Source organism: Cololabis saira, chromosome 1 (assembly GCF_033807715.1).
Source record: "Cololabis saira isolate AMF1-May2022 chromosome 1, fColSai1.1, whole genome shotgun sequence".
In the NCBI taxonomy this organism is placed as follows: Eukaryota; Metazoa; Chordata; class Actinopteri; order Beloniformes; family Belonidae; genus Cololabis; species Cololabis saira.
In genome coordinates, this window is record NC_084587.1 from 29,165,781 (window position 1) to 29,182,993 (window position 17,213).

General features: G+C 38.5%; 1 protein-coding gene across 1 annotated transcript; it reads left to right on the forward strand.

The window, feature by feature from the left end:
- Positions 1-797: 797 nt before the first annotated feature.
- On the forward strand, positions 798-16,531 carry gaa2 (alpha glucosidase 2). Its single transcript, XM_061720269.1, has 21 exons — positions 798-879; positions 2,756-2,863; positions 4,704-5,279; positions 6,996-7,141; positions 7,496-7,661; positions 8,368-8,464; positions 8,875-8,994; positions 9,137-9,255; positions 9,555-9,686; positions 9,771-9,881; positions 10,848-10,961; positions 11,073-11,157; positions 11,244-11,361; positions 11,476-11,609; positions 12,039-12,190; positions 12,339-12,487; positions 12,625-12,766; positions 12,868-12,966; positions 13,880-14,044; positions 15,051-15,197; positions 15,363-16,531. The coding sequence occupies exons 2-21, from the start codon at positions 2,771-2,773 to the stop codon at positions 15,423-15,425; spliced, it is 2,928 nt and encodes a 975-aa protein (XP_061576253.1). The 5' UTR covers positions 798-879; positions 2,756-2,770; the 3' UTR covers positions 15,426-16,531.
- The last annotated feature ends 682 nt before the right edge of the window (positions 16,532-17,213 follow it).

Below are 17,213 nucleotides of genomic sequence, written 5' to 3' on the forward strand. Positions count from 1 at the left end.
ATGATATTTAGTATTGATTAAGTTTATTTTTGTTACTTAACCATGTTTTATTTTGAAGGTACTGGGTAGCTGGAGCGCACCAGGTGAGATTACTTATATGGGTTGGCAGACACAGGTGAGCCAGGCACCTGGGAGGGCAGATGGTTTTTTACCAGGGCAAGAGAGGCGTCAGAGATCTTTGCTCGTTTGTTTGCCAGGAAAATAAACCATTGGAAACTTTATTTTTGCCTGGACAATGGACTTTCTGTATCCTGCGTAAATCCACTCCCTAGGTGTCTCAGTGGCCGTTTGATTATTATAGTTTGATACTTTGAGTTGAATATTTTGATTTATTTATTTATTTTGTTATAATTCACCTGGAGGACAAATAGCCACTACAAAATGTATATTCTAAAAAGAAAAATAACCAATAAATTGCTAAAAAATAAAAAAAGAGCAATGTACAAAATAAATACTAAACAGAAATACTCACAGAAACACAGTCGCGCCCACAAAGGTTACAGCTGTTCTTGAAGGCAGCACCGTTGACAGGACACTAAATGTAAACAAAAAAGAAACATCTGTTTGCCTTTTTGCTTTTGAATGAAATACCTTTTAATTGATGATAGATGTATATTTATTATATTAATTAGCTATATATTAGCATAAATATGTTGGAATAAGGCGATTATATCACATTTTATTCTGGAAAATTTGATTTCGGAACATTCTTAGAACGGAAGTTGTAGAAATTTCGAGGTGCCTTGAAGGCCACTTATAGATAAACAGTCGCACGACGTGCGGTCAGGTGTTATTAGTGACGGAAGACCTAATGCAGCATTCAGAGGAGCAGTCTGGTTTGGCTGGTTTTCCTGTCTGTAAAACGCAGAAGGCGTTCAGGTAAGACACATACGTTCACGATACTCTCAACGTATGTTAGCTCGTCTAAGCTAAAGCAAAGACATTATAGAAACTTTGGCTAAAATGATTCTGTTGCTAAAGTTGGCTAACGCCAAAATACACGTTTATATATATATATATCCACGTATGTCGTGTGTCTGTGTATATAAATCGACTCTTTACTGTATTCTTCCCGTTATGACTACGCGAACAGAGTTCTCGCAAACTGCAATTATCTAATGAAACTAAATTTGTCCTTGCAGTATCACAGCATGCAAAACTATCAACAGCTAGCTAAAGTTAGCTGTAACACAGTGATCTGTGAAGGTTTAGTCTTTTATCTTGATATGGATTATACTTAAGGAATGTGTGTCACGTAATACATATATTGATTACCGAAATACTCATGCATTTGGAAAATACCGAATATTGATGCAGCAATTTCATAATAAAATACACTTATTCTGAGAGCCTAATAAATCCTGTATTATCATTTATTTTCCAGCTAAATATTCCCATAAATTTGAACCCAGTTAGTTTTAACTGAAGTTTCTTCCTAATTTCTGTTCTTTGTATCATATTGGCACACCTTTGTAGCTGCCATCACACAGTAAAGATACACCTTTTTTATTATTATTATTTGATTTATTTTTTTCCTACAGACTCATTACTCCGGCACTTTAGAACCAACTTGTTGTACATTTTTCCCTTTAAAATTATTTTCTCTTTTGTATTACAGGAAAAAACAAGAGGAGACCGCACACTTTTGCTCCCCAGTGCAGATTTATTTAGCACATCAAACGGGACGTTTCGAGCACATTTTGCTCTTCTTCAGACTAATTTTGGATACAATAGACACCCCATTTTAAGCCCTCCCCAGGGGGTCACATGGTATAGAAAAATAATTAATTCAAAACAGCTGGTGTAAATTAAAATATAACATACAAAGTACATGTATCCAGATATCCAAACATCTTATAAGTAGATAAGGCAACATGAGGCCAGCTGGCCGTCATACATATCTAGTGATAAAAAGTTTTAGGATGGCTAAATTTTAAAGTTCGTACAAAGTTATATTTTTTTAATCAATCAATTAATCAATAGGTAGGATCCCCTCATGTGAAACAGAAATCACAACATGAGAGGTAATTACTCTATCGATCATCTGCAGGGTAACCAGGAATCCCCTTATGTAGGTGGAAACCGCAAAAATAATACATACAGATTACAGAAAAATAATGCATACAAATTACTGAAAAAACAAACATAGAATCATCCTGGTCAAATATGTGGTAACATCAGGGACATTTTTCACATCTTCACAGACAGCATTCACAGAAAACTTTTTTATAAAAAAGGTCTGATGTTGAAGTCCTCATTCAGACCCTTGGCAGTTAAAGTGTCTAGTGTGTATATCCAATATAGTTCTGTCTTAAGGAGTAAAGTGTCAATGTTGCCACCTCTTCGAGGGAGTTTGATGGATTCAATGCCGATGTATTTTAAAGCAGCCACACTGTGCCGAGCCTCTGTGAAGTGGATCCTGGTTTCAAATGGCACATCTGTGTTCTGTGATTCTAGATTTAGAAGTCTTGTGGTTTTACCAATGTAGGAGAGGCCGCAGGGACATTGAAGCATATAGATGACATTTTTTGTCTTGCGAGCAAAAGTGTGCGGTCTCCTCTTGTTTTTTCCTGGATCTATGCTTTGAGACCAGCACCTGTTGAGCTATTGGATGTGCGTGACCTTTTTTACCCTTTATTCCTACTCTTTTGTATTGAACCAATCACACCACAACAAATTCCTTGTAGTTGTTAAACTACTTGGCAATAAACATCTTTCTGATTCTGATTCTGAACTGTGTTGTGCACTTCGACAGACGCTCATTACCACAATGGTGTCATACAAGCGCCTGAATCCTGAAGACGTGCAGTTTTCCGGCAGAGTTTTTTCAGAAGAGCCTCATCAAATTCAAGATGATGTCCCGGTGAGTTTACGTCTGTTTTGCTTTCTACTGCTTGTGCTGTCCTGCAGTTACATTTAAGCTCCAGAAGTCGAACCGTGAGCGCTGTAGGGGCTGGTCGTGTTTAAATTATATGGTTAGATTATATGGAAGTCACTGTTTTTCAAAGTTATCCAGAGTGCATAAATGTATATTTAAAATTAGAACTGGATTTGGGGTGAGGGCAAGAAACAGACTACGTAATAGTTTCAAGAGTGAGTGTTCAGAGAAAGACTTTTTTTTACATGTAACTATTGCAGATCATTTCCAGTGAGGGGAAGCGTGAAGCTTACAACGAGGAAGCTAAACTATTCAGGGAGGTGTCTTTAGTATATGTGCCCTCTTTGATCCCCCTCTCTCCTATTTTCATGTGGAGGAGTTCAGCTGCTTTACCTTTCTTTGTAAACAATAGGTAAACAGCAATGGGGATAGTATGTGCAAACAAGCTTATTTGAAAGTAACTCGTTGATTTGAATCTACAGTATCATGCTCTGTCCTTTTGGTCTCATCCTGTTTGTCACCTTAGGTCACTTTCAGACCACACAACTTTCAGACTCAGTTGAATGATCGCTGTGACATTCAGACTAAATCAGGAGTTTTGAAGTTGTCACAGTGTCCACACCATGTGACTCATCACCAATAGAGGATAACACTTTCCATCATCTGACAGCAACTCACCACCCAATTGAACTCTAATCCACATTTTGTTGACAAAACATTTAGCCTATAAGGAGTTTGTACTCACGAAAGAGAAGTTGATTATATGCAAATGCTCTGAGGGAAGAAATAACTTTTTTTTTCAAAACACAAATTGTGAAAGAAAAAGCAAAGTCTATGGGTAAATTAACAGATTTTTACAGTTGGGTAGCAATGATTTTCTGACCTAAAGAATGGATTCGAAATGAATAGAAAAAAAACTTTTGTAATGACAAAGTAGCTGCTTGCTTGTATTGTAATTTGGGGCTTTGTGTCTAGTTGATCACTTACTCTCTCCCCCTCTGGATTACCTTCTTACCTGGGATCTCACCCAGTACGTTCTCTCTCATTGGCTGTGGCAGAAATGGGGAATGATCTGATGGCTACAGATATTTGGCATGTTAAATGTCACTTCCGACATCAGCAATGGCTTGGTGATTTCTGGCGGGTTTTTTGGGTGGTTCACACACAATTGCCACCAGTGGCTTACTACCAACTGCTGATTGTTTTGTCCCTGACCTGGAAACAGTATGTGAGATTGGTACATGCAAGCGATGTTGCTTGTGTGTGTAATTGTGTGGGTTTTTTTTTTTAAGAATCAAATGAACACTTTTTTTGGTAGCCAGGTACATTATTGTGTTTATATTGCATTCTTTCAGCATCAAAGCTAACTTTTGACTCCATAGTTCCCAATGTTTGATGCTGTCTTGGCATGGTGAGTCACTGAAATTGATGGGTTTTATGCTTTGTCAAGCACATCTCAAACCAAAATACTATGCTAAAATTAATACATACTGCACGCACCATGCATACAGTGTAAACATTATACACACACCCTTGTTTGCAGCTTGTCGTTTAGATTGTTGACCTTTTTTAGCACTGTAATGGCATTTATTTTCTGTCTTTGCACCCTCCCCCCCCTTTTGTAAACATCACATCTGCCCACACTGGTAATGTTTAGTGTAATTATGACTTTTTCTTTTTAAATTTGTAGAAATGAAAGTCTTTCTCTGTATACTCACTTTTGGCAAATATGGTCATTTAAATTTTGACTTACAATTTCAGAGATGTGACAATTCAGCTATAATTTATGCATGCTCCTTTTTTGATTGCTTTACCGTGCTTCAAGATACCAGAGCCAGAGGCCGCTACCTTGCTCCCACGCAGACCATCATGCTCCACCACCACCGGTCTCCTGGTAATCGGCTGCCTGTTGCTGCTTCTTTGTGGTGGCTGGCTACTAGGCACCATGTTCTGGCTGCACGGCCCCTCCAACCAAGAGCCACATAAGCCACTGCCACCAGCTCCAGGGCAGACACCAGCTCCCAGTTTACAACTGGAAGAAAATGACACTGCAGCTGGTTCCAGCAATGAAGCTTGCAGTTTAATCCAAGAGGCATGGAGGTTTGATTGCTACCCTGAAAGAGGGGTGGTTGTGACCCGAGAATTATGTGAGGCAAGGAACTGCTGCTTCATTCCTGCATCCACAGCTACCAATTCTGCTGCCAAGCCATCAGGGAAGAATGGTATCCCTTGGTGTTTCTATCCACTGGATTTCCCGTCATACTCACTGGTGTCCCTGAACGAAACGTTAATGGGACAGAAAGGTACGCTTGTGAAGGAGGTGAAGACTTACTACCCTGGAGACATCCTGACTGTAGAGGTGGAGGTACGACATGAGACAGACACACGGCTGCGTGTCAGGGTGAGTAAACTTGATTATAGTCACATACAGCAATCAGCCAGAACATTAAACCACCTGCCAAAACGGCTCATGTATATTGGGACTCAGAGACTGGGATTTCCCAGTTTGTCTTACATATCCTACAAATGCTACAGACCTCCCTGAATATGGCTTGTTCGGGTGCGTCTGAAGTGTGCTTGGTCTGATCTGATCTGGTCACGTCTAGGCATGGGACGATATGAAAATTTCATATCACGATATTAGTGGACAAAAATATCACGATTACGATATTATCACGATATTAGCGTGTCGCTTATAAAATTCTTAAAATGCAAGGAAAAACACTAACCGTGGATCCACTGGTTCCTTCAGAACATTTATTCTCAAATCATTCGCAACACAGTGACACTTGAGGTAGAGAACAAATAGTGTACTGTAAATGTTATGCATTACAAAGTGTAAACTATAGTACCGGTACCGGTACTTATTTGAACTTTCTTTTTTTGTAAGAAAATACTTCCCTGAGAGTCGAAAGAAATAAGTGACAAATAGAAATAAAGTGACAAAGTAGAGCCAAATGCACACTGATTGTATTACTCTCTGAAACTTTAACAGTGGCTGGCTGCCTGCTACTTAGTACGGCTCTCTGGAAAAATAATAAAATAAAGGCACTGCTCTGTATACAAAACAAAAGCTGCATGGCCAACACAAAGATTGAGTGAAAATAAAGTGCCACAGTAATAATAATAATACATTTTATTTATATAGCGCTTTTCAGGGCACTCAAAGACGCTTTACATTAAAACAAAACACATAATACAAATTACAATACACAGGACAGTACATAAGGACACAACATGACACAGGACATTAATCACACATTAAAAGCTGCTCTGTAAAGGTGAGTTTTGAGATGGGATTTGAATGCTGGGAGGTCTGTACAGTCACGGATGTTTTTGGGGAGGGAGTTCCAGAGGGTGGAGCAGCGATGGAGAAGGCCCTGTCGCCCCAGGTCCGGTGCTTGGTTTTGACAGGAAGGGACAGGAGGTTGGCGTCAGAGGAGCGGAGGCTGCGGGAGGGAGTGTAGCGGTGGAGCAGGTCGGTGAGGTAGCAGGGGGCCTGGTTGTGGTAGTAGTAGTAGTAGTCAAGTAGTAGTAAAGTAGTAGTAGTAGTGGTAGTAGTAGTAGTCAAATGCACACGGATTGTATTACTCTCGGAAGAAATATTAAATAAATAATAATAATAAATAATATTAATAAAATACATGAAAAAAATAACACTGGCTTCTACCTGGCTGGTAGCCTTGTGTGACCCCAAAAAAAAAAAAAAAAAAAAAAAAAAATTGGCGATTGATTACAGTACCCCACGATAACGTTATCGCGGCCGTTTTTTATCGCGATATACGATAATAATGTATATCGCCCCATGCCTAGTCACGTCTGGGGAGTTTGTAAGGCTTGGTTCTTGAGCCATTCCTCAGTAGTGTTTGCACCATCATAGAATGAGTACTGTCACTATAAGAGGGTGTACTTGTTCTACAAATAAGTTTAGCAGTGTGGTACATGTGAGACTGAAAACCTGACAAGATATTATCATTAATGGATTGGTGACTTAAAGGCCAGAAGTAACTGCCTCTGGGGTTTCAAAAATGTTTTGTTGTACTGATGTGCATTGTTTGTAGGCTAATAACATCTATGCCAATCTTATGATTGACTATGCTGACTGTTTTCGATCCAGATAATTGACCCTTCAAGTTCACGGTATGAGGTTCCAATCTCCGTCCCAACTGCATCCATAAAGGCAGAAGAACCTGAATATGTCGTGGAGGTTTCAAAGCAGCCATTTGGTCTCATTGTCAAGAGGAGATCTACAGGAGCATTGCTGTAAGTCTCACTGGACTAGGAAAAACAATCAGAAAAAAAAACCAACTGGATAAAGCCAACCTCAAACTTTATAAATCCTCCAATCTAAAATGGATGAACAACATCATGTAGTGTAACAAACTGCCTTTATGCTGCCCATTACATACATATGAATACTAGGTTTCATGTTCGATCTGTTTTTACGAAAAAACAGATCAAAAGTCTTGTTGTCAGAGCTAGACTTAAGATGAAGAGAAGGATGAAGATCCCAAATAATCAGTCATATTGTGTACTAAATATACTTAGCAGGAGTCATTTGTAAAAATCAATGTGTCTGTATTATATAATAAATATAACTCTTCTGTTTTCTGTTAGTCTGAACACCACTGTGGCTCCGCTCTTCTACGCGGACCAGTTTCTTCAGTTTTCCACCTCTCTGCCCAGTCAGTACGTTTATGGCTTGGGTGAGCATCGCTCCTCCTTTCTACATGATGTCTCTTGGAACACGCTCACCATGTGGGCCAGAGATGTACCGCCGACGGTAATCATAGTTCACTGTTCAATGTAAACCTTTGCTGCACACGCTCTATTGATGTCCAAAAGATTGATTTTTGAACAGTTGTAACTTGGGCAAGCATTGCATTAGTCATTAACCCATTATTACCTAACTCTTTGATCATTTAAAGAAAAGAAAAAAAAGCCTTTTGAAAGGTTGAAGACTTTTTTCTCCCCCAACCAAGTGTTTTTTTTGTTTTGTTTTGTTTTTGTCTTGTTTTTTTCCCCCCATTAAATAAAAACATTTGCACCTTTTGCTTTCATAGGAAAAGATGGACATTTGTGTGTATTGAACATTTTGTTTTGGCATGTGCAGTAATTCCAGGCTGGAAAAGGTTAAACCAGACAAATGTCCCATCGGGTCATAATGTGTTAAGGAATGTTTATTAATTTCCCTTTTGGGACCAATGAAGTATTTTTGAATTGAATTGAAATGAATAAGGCAAGCAGCCTGCAGAGTAGAACTGGCACTTTGCAGACAGTTAACTTAATATAAAACACAGCTGCATGTGCTCCTTCCTGTGAAGAATCTGCTAAATGAAATGGGACTGTTGTCCATGTCGTCATTCTAACAGTGTGGCTTTTTTTTGTTGTTCTGTTTTATTTTTTTTAGAATATTGCTTGGTTAAATAAATTTGTGTGCGGATAATTATGTAAAAGCAACTGCTTTTGTCTTTCATGCTGGTATGTAGGAACAGACAAACCTGTATGGGGTTCATCCGTTTTATCTGGCAATGGAGACCGGAGGGAATGCACATGGCTTCTTCCTGCTCAACAGCAATGCAATGGGTCAGTCTGCTAACCTTCTTGGTACTTAAGTTATACATTTTGCTGCATGAGTTTCCGCAACCTCTCACGTGGTAGCAGCTGACGTGAAATATAATACACAAAGCAGAAGTCCCACTTGGACTTTCCAGTGATTAATTTAAGCAGCAAAAGTCCACCTGATCTTCCCAGTTTTGCTCGAGGACATAGTTCACAGTTTACATGCAATATTGTCTTCTGTATTGTTATGCTAAACCAGAAGATTAATTCTAAACTTGATTAGGTAACTTGGTTGGTTAGTCTGATATAATGACTGGCATATTTAACAGAATTTTATAAGTATAAATTTTATTTTATGATTTTTTTTTTTTTAACAATGCATCCTTATTCTTTGCTCCTGTTCCACTTTATAACTCTGCTTTCTGTTTGATCAGATGTGGCCCTCCAGCCTGCCCCAGCACTCACCTGGCGTACTACTGGTGGCATCTTCGACTTTTATGTTTTCCTTGGTCCTGATCCTGGTTCAGTGATTGAGCAGTATGTGGAAGTTATAGGTCAGTGGGAGCATGCTGAGAGGTGGACATGCTGAGTCCACTTGTACTACTTTTAAAACTTATAATACTGCCCAAACAAAACTTGAGCATGACATGCTGCTTCTCCTTGTTTTTCTTCCTTATTTGATCTGTCCTCTCAAAGGATACCCGGCCATGCCCATATACTGGGCTTTAGGATATCACCTCTGTCGCTGGGGCTACGATAGCAGCAATTCTACCTGGGAGGTTGTCAAGAGCTTGAGGAACTATGGAATCCCTCAGGTAATTTTATTTATTTTTCCCATGTGTGTGTCAGGTGGGGGAGGTGTATTTGAGCAGATTTGATGTATGTATTCATTTATTTAGTCAGTTCTTCCACATAGACTCATCATCAAATGGAAAAATTCAAGCTGCATTATTGCTCTTTATTTTAATGTATTTTTATCAACATCTAGGCTCACCATATTTTTTCATAAAATAAAAAAAAACAAGCTTTTTTGTGAATTTGACCAAGGTTAATGTGTACATTATACGTTCGAAATGATCTGTTTGTTTTAATTTGTGTGTGTGTTTGATTGCAGGATGTCCAGTGGAATGACATTGACTACATGGACAGATTCCTGGATTTCACTTTTGATTCAACAAACTTTGGCACGCTGCCGGATCTTGTCAAGGACCTGCACACTCACAACCAGAAATACGTTATGATCATTGTACGTAAAGCGTTGTACATCCTGTCATTTGTATCTGCTCCGGTGTATTTCTAACTTTTTTGATTTATTAATTTTTGCTTGCAGGACCCAGGTATTAGCAGCACACAGCCTGAAGGCTCATACTGGCCTTTTGATGAGGGACTGAAGAGGGGAGTTTTTATTAAAGACTCTGAAGGAAAAACACTTATTGGGAAGGTGAGAGGGAAGTCGCACTTCAACACATCATTAACTGTTCACATTTTTACAGCAAGATCATTTCAAGACCTTATTACACACACAGTCTCTCTAACTGTTTTTGGAAGGAAAGCAGCTCATAATCTAGTTGGCTTTAAATTGAGGGGTTTTATTTTTTGTTCGTGCTCCGTATCATAGTTGTGGTGAATTAGTTCTTAATTAAATTAGATTACATGACAGTATCAAAATAGTAGCCGTGGTAGCGCATGATGCTGCTTTAGAAAACAAGAGAGAATAATTCTGTCCCACTACTCCTTGAGTGAACATCGGTTACAGCAGCAAAGTTTAGGCTTGAGTTCAGATCAGAATTTACCTATTTATCACAACAGCTTGTGCTCTTCTAAAAACAAGAGGTCACTTTGGTCATTCTGGCGTGCTCATACCAGTTCCTGTCACTATTTTACTGCAAGCTACTAATCTTTGATTTGTGTATTTTGCAACTAACAATTGCAAAATACTGTTGTATGAAGCAACGCTTCGATTACATTATTTATTTGGTTAATTATTACAGGAAACACTAACAGTACTGTGTGGGTAATGGCAACAGCCCAGCAAAGCAATAATACCTGCCATAAAGCCATTAACCCAGAGTATGCTGGAAAACTGTCTCTCAGACCTCCTATTGGTGTGCTGTGCCGGGGTTAGGTTTGTGATTTGTTTACAACACCATCTTCATTGTAGCTGCAGTTCAGCTGAACCTGCACATTTTGACCATAGTCAAATCCACCTGTAGTAATAATATCCAGGAATATTAAACTATTCCAGTTGTAGCAGAACATTGACATTTTGAAGTTCCACCTGAGCTTAAGATAACTCACAACCATCTCTGTGTCTCTCATGGGTGCATAAAATGTGAACCTTTTTTTTTTTTTTTTTTTTTTTTTTTTTTTTTTTTTTTCTTCTTTTTCTCCCAACCTCTTCTGGCAGGTGTGGCCTGGTCTGACAGCATTTCCAGACTTCTCTGATGAAGTAACTCATGAATGGTGGCACGATAACCTGTTAAAATTCCATGAGAAGATTCCCTTCGATGGATTATGGATTGTAAGTACGGAGATGGGCGACGCTGACAAAATAATAAAGAGAAAGCAAAAAATAAAAGTTCTGCCTGAACAGTGTTTTTGATACCCTATCAATTTTATCATTTAAACTCAGGACATGAATGAACCATCAAACTTCCTGGATGGCTCGACCAATGGTTGTCCATCAAATAAGTTTGAAAATCCGCCTTATACTCCAGGTTAGAGATGTTTTATAGTTATTATCTCAGAAACAGTTAATGGAAAAAGACACACATGTGACAGTCAAACCGGTTTTTTCTTTCAGGTGTGCTGGGGGGTTTGCTGAGAGCCAAAACTGTGTGTGCCAATGCACAGCAGAAGCAGTCCCTACATTATAATTTGCATAGTCTGTATGGACTCATGGAAGCTAAAGCCTCTGCAAGGTCTGAACTTTTAACACGCAGAGAAAATTGCTGATGACGTGACAATTTGTGTTTTGTTTTCTTCCCTAAACCTTCTGCCCGCTGTTCTCTTTTCCTCTCCATCCTCCCTCACAGTGCTCTGAAGCAGATTTTGGCAAAGAGACCTTTCGTGATATCCCGCTCCACCTTCCCCAGTCAGGGTTTGTACTCCGGTCACTGGCTGGGAGACAACAGGAGTCAGTGGAAAGACCTTTACACCTCTATAGCAGGTTGGAAACGCATCAACTGCTGCTGCTCCAACTGCTTTGTATTGAGAATTACTACTAGCATGCTTATTTTTAATTATTTTATGGCCTTTAAGAAGAGATGTATGAAAATAGCTTTTACAAAGTATTCCTTTGTATGTCATTCATGGGAAGAAATGTCTCGTAATAGTGGCATCTTTATTTTGATCGTTGTGAAATCAGGAGAGAGTATGAACCAGTTATCATCGTCCCAAACAACAACGTTTTTAAGACGGGTTTTCTAATATCATGCAGTCACCTAAATGCGTAATATTCAGTCGGCTGCAGGTCACAGCATATCAAGTATTAAATTAAATTTAGATTAGATTATATTTTCCTTGTGGTCGGCTCTCTCAAGGTGCTCTTTTTGTAGTTTGAATTTCTTATTCTAAAATGTCTCTTTCTTTACCGCAGGTATCTTGACCTTTAACCTTCTGGGTATTCCACTGGTGGGTGCAGATGTGTGTGGGTTCAGTGAGGAGCCACAGGAGGAACTGTGTGTCCGCTGGACACAGCTGGGAGCTTTTTATCCTTTCACACGAAACCACAATGCTATAGATATGCAGGTAAAGGTGGCGTATTGACATGAAATTGCATACAGATGTCATCTAGAAACCCTCATATATTCGTCATGTTGGACTAAAATCTCTTGTTTTCGGTTTTATTCAGTCTATTTTGCCTTTCTAACTGTTATTTTATCAAATCTATTCACAGCCTCAAGATCCAACAGTGTTCAGTCCGTTGGCCCGCGCGGCCATGAAAGACGCTCTGCTGCTGCGCTACTCTCTCTTCCCTTTCCTCTACACGCTCTTTCATCATGCACACGTGCATGGTCACACTGTTGCTCGACCAATAATGTTTGAGTAAGTATAGGTTTCTCATCCTTTATTTTGTACACTTCTTTTTTTTAACACAAGTAAAAAGAAAAACTTGTTTTCACATCCTGCCAACTCTACAAGGATTACCATTTAGCTCAGTGTATCCTCCATGTAACTGTCAGGTTCCCAAAAGATGAAAAAACATATGGGATTGACAAACAGTTCCTTTGGGGGAAGAGTTTGTTGGTGACGCCAGTATTGGAGCCTGGAGTTGACTATGTAGATGGTTATTTCCCAGAGGGTCTGTGGTATGACTACTTCACGGTACGATGCATTATGAACAAAATGATTGAATAATTGTAAAAGGAAAGCAACTGGCTTAAACAAGGTATTTTGACACGTGTGTATTTTACTTTTCTCTCCAGGGTGACTCTGTGCGCAGTAAAGGTGAAGAGCTTCGACTCCATGCGCCTCTGGATAAGATCAATCTCCATCTGCGTGAGGGATCTGTTATACCTACGCAAGTAAGGGAGAATTTCACTTTAGATTAATAATAATAATAATACATTTTATTTGTAAAGCACTTTTCATGATATAATCTCAAAGTGCTAACATAAACAAAGGGAATACATATATATATATACACATAAAAGACCATTACACTGTTGTTTTTCTGGACTGATTCTTATTATTTTTTTTTTATTTCACAGTCCCATAGCACTGTATGATTCAGTCCTTCGCACAGACACAAGTTGGAAAACATAAATACAGTTGATAATATTGACTGAGAATATATATCCCATATCCCTGTAATTTGGTAATTTCTGGATAAGGATTTTTCTTTTTCTCTAAGACAGGGGTCGGCAACCCACGGCTCTAGAGCCGCATGAGGCTCTTTAGCGCCACCCTGGTGGCTCCTAGAGCTTTTAAAAAAAATGTTTGACCTTTTTTTTAATTTTCTTTTTTTTTTTTTCCTTTTTTCCTTATTTTTTTTCTTTTTTTCTCCTTTTTTCCCTCTTTTTTGTCTTTTTTTACCTTTTTTTTCTTTTTTCACTTCTATTTGTTCTTTTTTTCCTTTTTTTCACTTTTTTTCTTTTTTTCTTTCCTTTTTAATCTCGACATTTTGACTTTTTTCTCGAAATTTTGACTTTTTTCTCAACATTTCGACTTTTTTCTCGACATTTCGACTTTTTTCTCGACATTTCAACTTTTTTCTCGACATTTTGACTTTTTTCCTCGACATTTCGCCTTTCGTCATTTGCCTTCATTCTAAGGCTTATACATACAAGACTTTTTATTTTTTGCAGCTCCAGACATATTTGTTTTTTGTGTTTTTGGTCCAATATGGCTCTTTCAACATTTTGGGTTGCCGACCCCTGCTCTAAGACTTCCAGTTAGTAGTTTAGGATGATTTTCTTTCTGTGTTTTCTTTTATAGACTCCCAATCTGACCCTGTGGGTAAGCAGTGGTCAGCCTCTCCATCTGATCTCCACTCTCTCTGATGATGGCTCAGCCAGTGGTGAGCTGTTCTGGGATGATGGAGAGAGCATCGACACTTACGAAACCAACAGTTACGCCTACATCGTCTTTACCGTCGCTCAGGTGCTCATGCTCACTCTACCTTCAGTATTTGCCCCTGCTCAATACCAACCTAAATTGTTGATTTTTGTTTATTTTTGTGTCTATTTTTAAACAGAACAGTTGAATTCAGCGCTATGGTCTACAGCCTGTTGCAGTTAATATTTTGTTAATGTAAAATATTAATTTTCTGTTTTAGACTAAAAAAGCATGCCTTTTCTAGGATGATGGGGAAAGAAATAATTTAAAAACCAAGAAGTTGTATGCATTTGTGCTACTTCATAGTACAGGAAAACAGACGCATGTTTGTCTTCATTAACTATTCACTGTACCAAGTATGACATACGTTTACCTGGGTAATACTATTTAGTTAATGTTTGAACTAATATATGGATCATGTTGTTAAAGCTGTCACCAATTATATTGTAAGACTAAAATGTAGCTATAAATTGGACAATGATTTCTAGAATGATATTTAACTTCTCTGAGTAGTAATAAGTTGTTAAAACTTTTTAACACCTGTGCATTTATCCTGTTAATTGTTCTTGCTGTGATGGTGTCCATTGATTCACAATGACATCTCTCCTGGGGAATTAATCAGTCCTCGGCAGACCTTTTGACCAGATTCTGGTCCTCCTTGTAAAATTGACAAGAAAAAGATGCTCATTTTTATGGTGCAACATTTTTAGCTCTGGTCATTGCACATGCTTCTTTACTTCAAAAGCAACAACTATGGGTATAAATGCTGCTGTTGCCTGGGCTATGATCTTTTTTGATCCATTCAGACCTGAGACTCCCTTTTAAGAACAGCACTCTCTGTATGTGGCATCAGGTGTTGCTGGCATATTTGGGTTGTTTGTTGAAGTTACTTGAGGGGGGTTAGTGTTTCACCTGCAGTCGAGAGCGGCCACAGTGCTGTCAATTCTCTTTGGAGAATTGAGGAATGGCTTCTGATGAGGTGCTAGAGTCATATAGTTAAATTGACCGGATCTGCTGTTGTTTGATTTTAATTCTTTGTCCTGATTTCAAGAGCGTGATGACATCCCAGGTTCTCCATAACAATCAGGAGGCTTCGTTCATCACGGTGGAGTTGGCCACCTTCTACGGTGTCAAGGAAAAGCCGAGTAGAGTTCTGGTGAACTCGCATGATGCACAGTTCACCTACCGAGCCAACCAGGTGAGGTCAAGATTCAAGACTTCAAATGTTTTTTGATATTTCAATATGAAAATATAGCCATTGCTTTCAAACTGGGAAGGACTGTCTCAGTTACGTTTGGCAGGTTTCAGCAGTGGTGAAAAGATTATAGCATAATGCTTTCTCTTTTTTCTTTTCTCTCTGCAGGTGTTGACTGTAGCAGATTTGGGTCTCAATCTCAGCCAGAACTTCACCATCAGCTGGATGTAAAGATTTAATCATTGGTTTTATTTGCAGGTTTAGTCAGACATGGACTGTGAAGGCAGTAAATATTAGGAGTGCTACTTTCCACCTCTTTTAAAGAGCAGTTTATCAAGGTGGTTTTAAGATTAGTATAGCAACATCAGAGCTTAAACTGCTTCCAAAACATAATAAATCGTCTTTCATAGGTGACATCTGTTAAATGTAGAACTCAGACATACAAAAGGCTACACTTGTTGATGTGGATGTTACCATCCTGAAATTAAAGCTCATAATCTTATTTTTCCTTTTTAAATCAACTCAAACTGTCCGACACTCAGGAATGATGAAGATACTAGAGTTAGTTTGAGCAAATGTGAATTCATGTACACATAAATTATAAACAGGCTTTGCATGCTTGAAATACTCCAAAGACTACCTGTAGATGAAACATACTCTTGGTGCTTTGTGGGCACGAATCACCTCCCTGCACTAGATGTAGTTACCCTACATATTAGATGCTGTGTTTATATGTGGACAGTTCATGATGTTTGCTGCCATTTTTACTTCACTTAAAAAAACTGCATTTTAAAGATTTTTCATCAGCAGAGAGACTATGTGCAATAAATGAACATGAGGATTGTCTACCGACCTTCAAATGTGACAGATTTGAACATATTTCATGGTGTAAATACAAATGAACGCTATGTGCTGAAGCTGTTTACAGATTGATTTGCACTGTTGTTAATTCATATGGGAAAGGAAGGTAGAGGTGCCTTATGACTGTTGTTTGTTTTTGTATCATGTAAGGAATCTCCATCAGCCTCATGTGTTCAGCTTTATATCCTAGAAATGTTTGTAACACTGGAGATTGTAGTACTGTCTTGGATGAGGATTACTTTCATTTCACATTTACAGTAAAAGAGATGCATGAGTTTTTTTTTAAGCTGACATTCATTCAGCCTAAATGTCACCTTATTGATGCTAATCTGATTCAGTTTTTTTTTTTTGTTTTGTTTCTCGACTATCAGATGCTAGCATTGTGCAGTTTATAACTCAGAAATAATTGGATAATTTTATTAGGGAAGCATGGACAATGTGTTGTAAAGTGACTACACTAAACTCCTAAAAGATTACCATTTGTGCTGTCTCATTTTAAACATAAATACAATTCTTGTGTTGTGTTAATGGATGTAACAGTTGGCTGTATGTAATCACAAAGCCTTGTATTTCAATTTTCCTAAGTTCTTACATGAGGTGTTTTTTTAATTTTTTTTATTTCATGTTTTCCCTCAACACATTCTTATGAAAATCTAAGTATTTGAAAGCAAATGCGTTCATGTCCCCCCCCCCCCCCCAACCTTTTTGTTTTTCTTTTAAACAAAAGTGACTTTGAGGCTTTGTGTGATCAAGTTTTGTTTGAATAAATGATATTTTTAATGGTAGTAGTGGTTAAGTACACTAGAGGGCGCAGCGTCTCTGCTCTGTTGTCGCTGGTGTCTTTGTCACTTCACTTTGTAATTTCCCTCATTGCAACACAGATTGAGGCATAACTTGTGTCATTTTCATGTTGTATGAAAGCAGCTGAGGGCCTGAACATGACTTCTCTAAAGAGTGTGAATTATTACTTAATATCTGTCCTGAGTGTCTTTCCACTCAAATTTAGGGCATTTCACTTGTGATGACATCGCCCCCGGTCACATGTCAGCACCTGAACAGTGCTCAAGAGGCAAACTGCGGTTAATGTTTACCTCTTGTTTTATTGCATTTATTCCTGCAGTCATTAACAGTGCTGAAACTGATGTCTGCTGATATGAA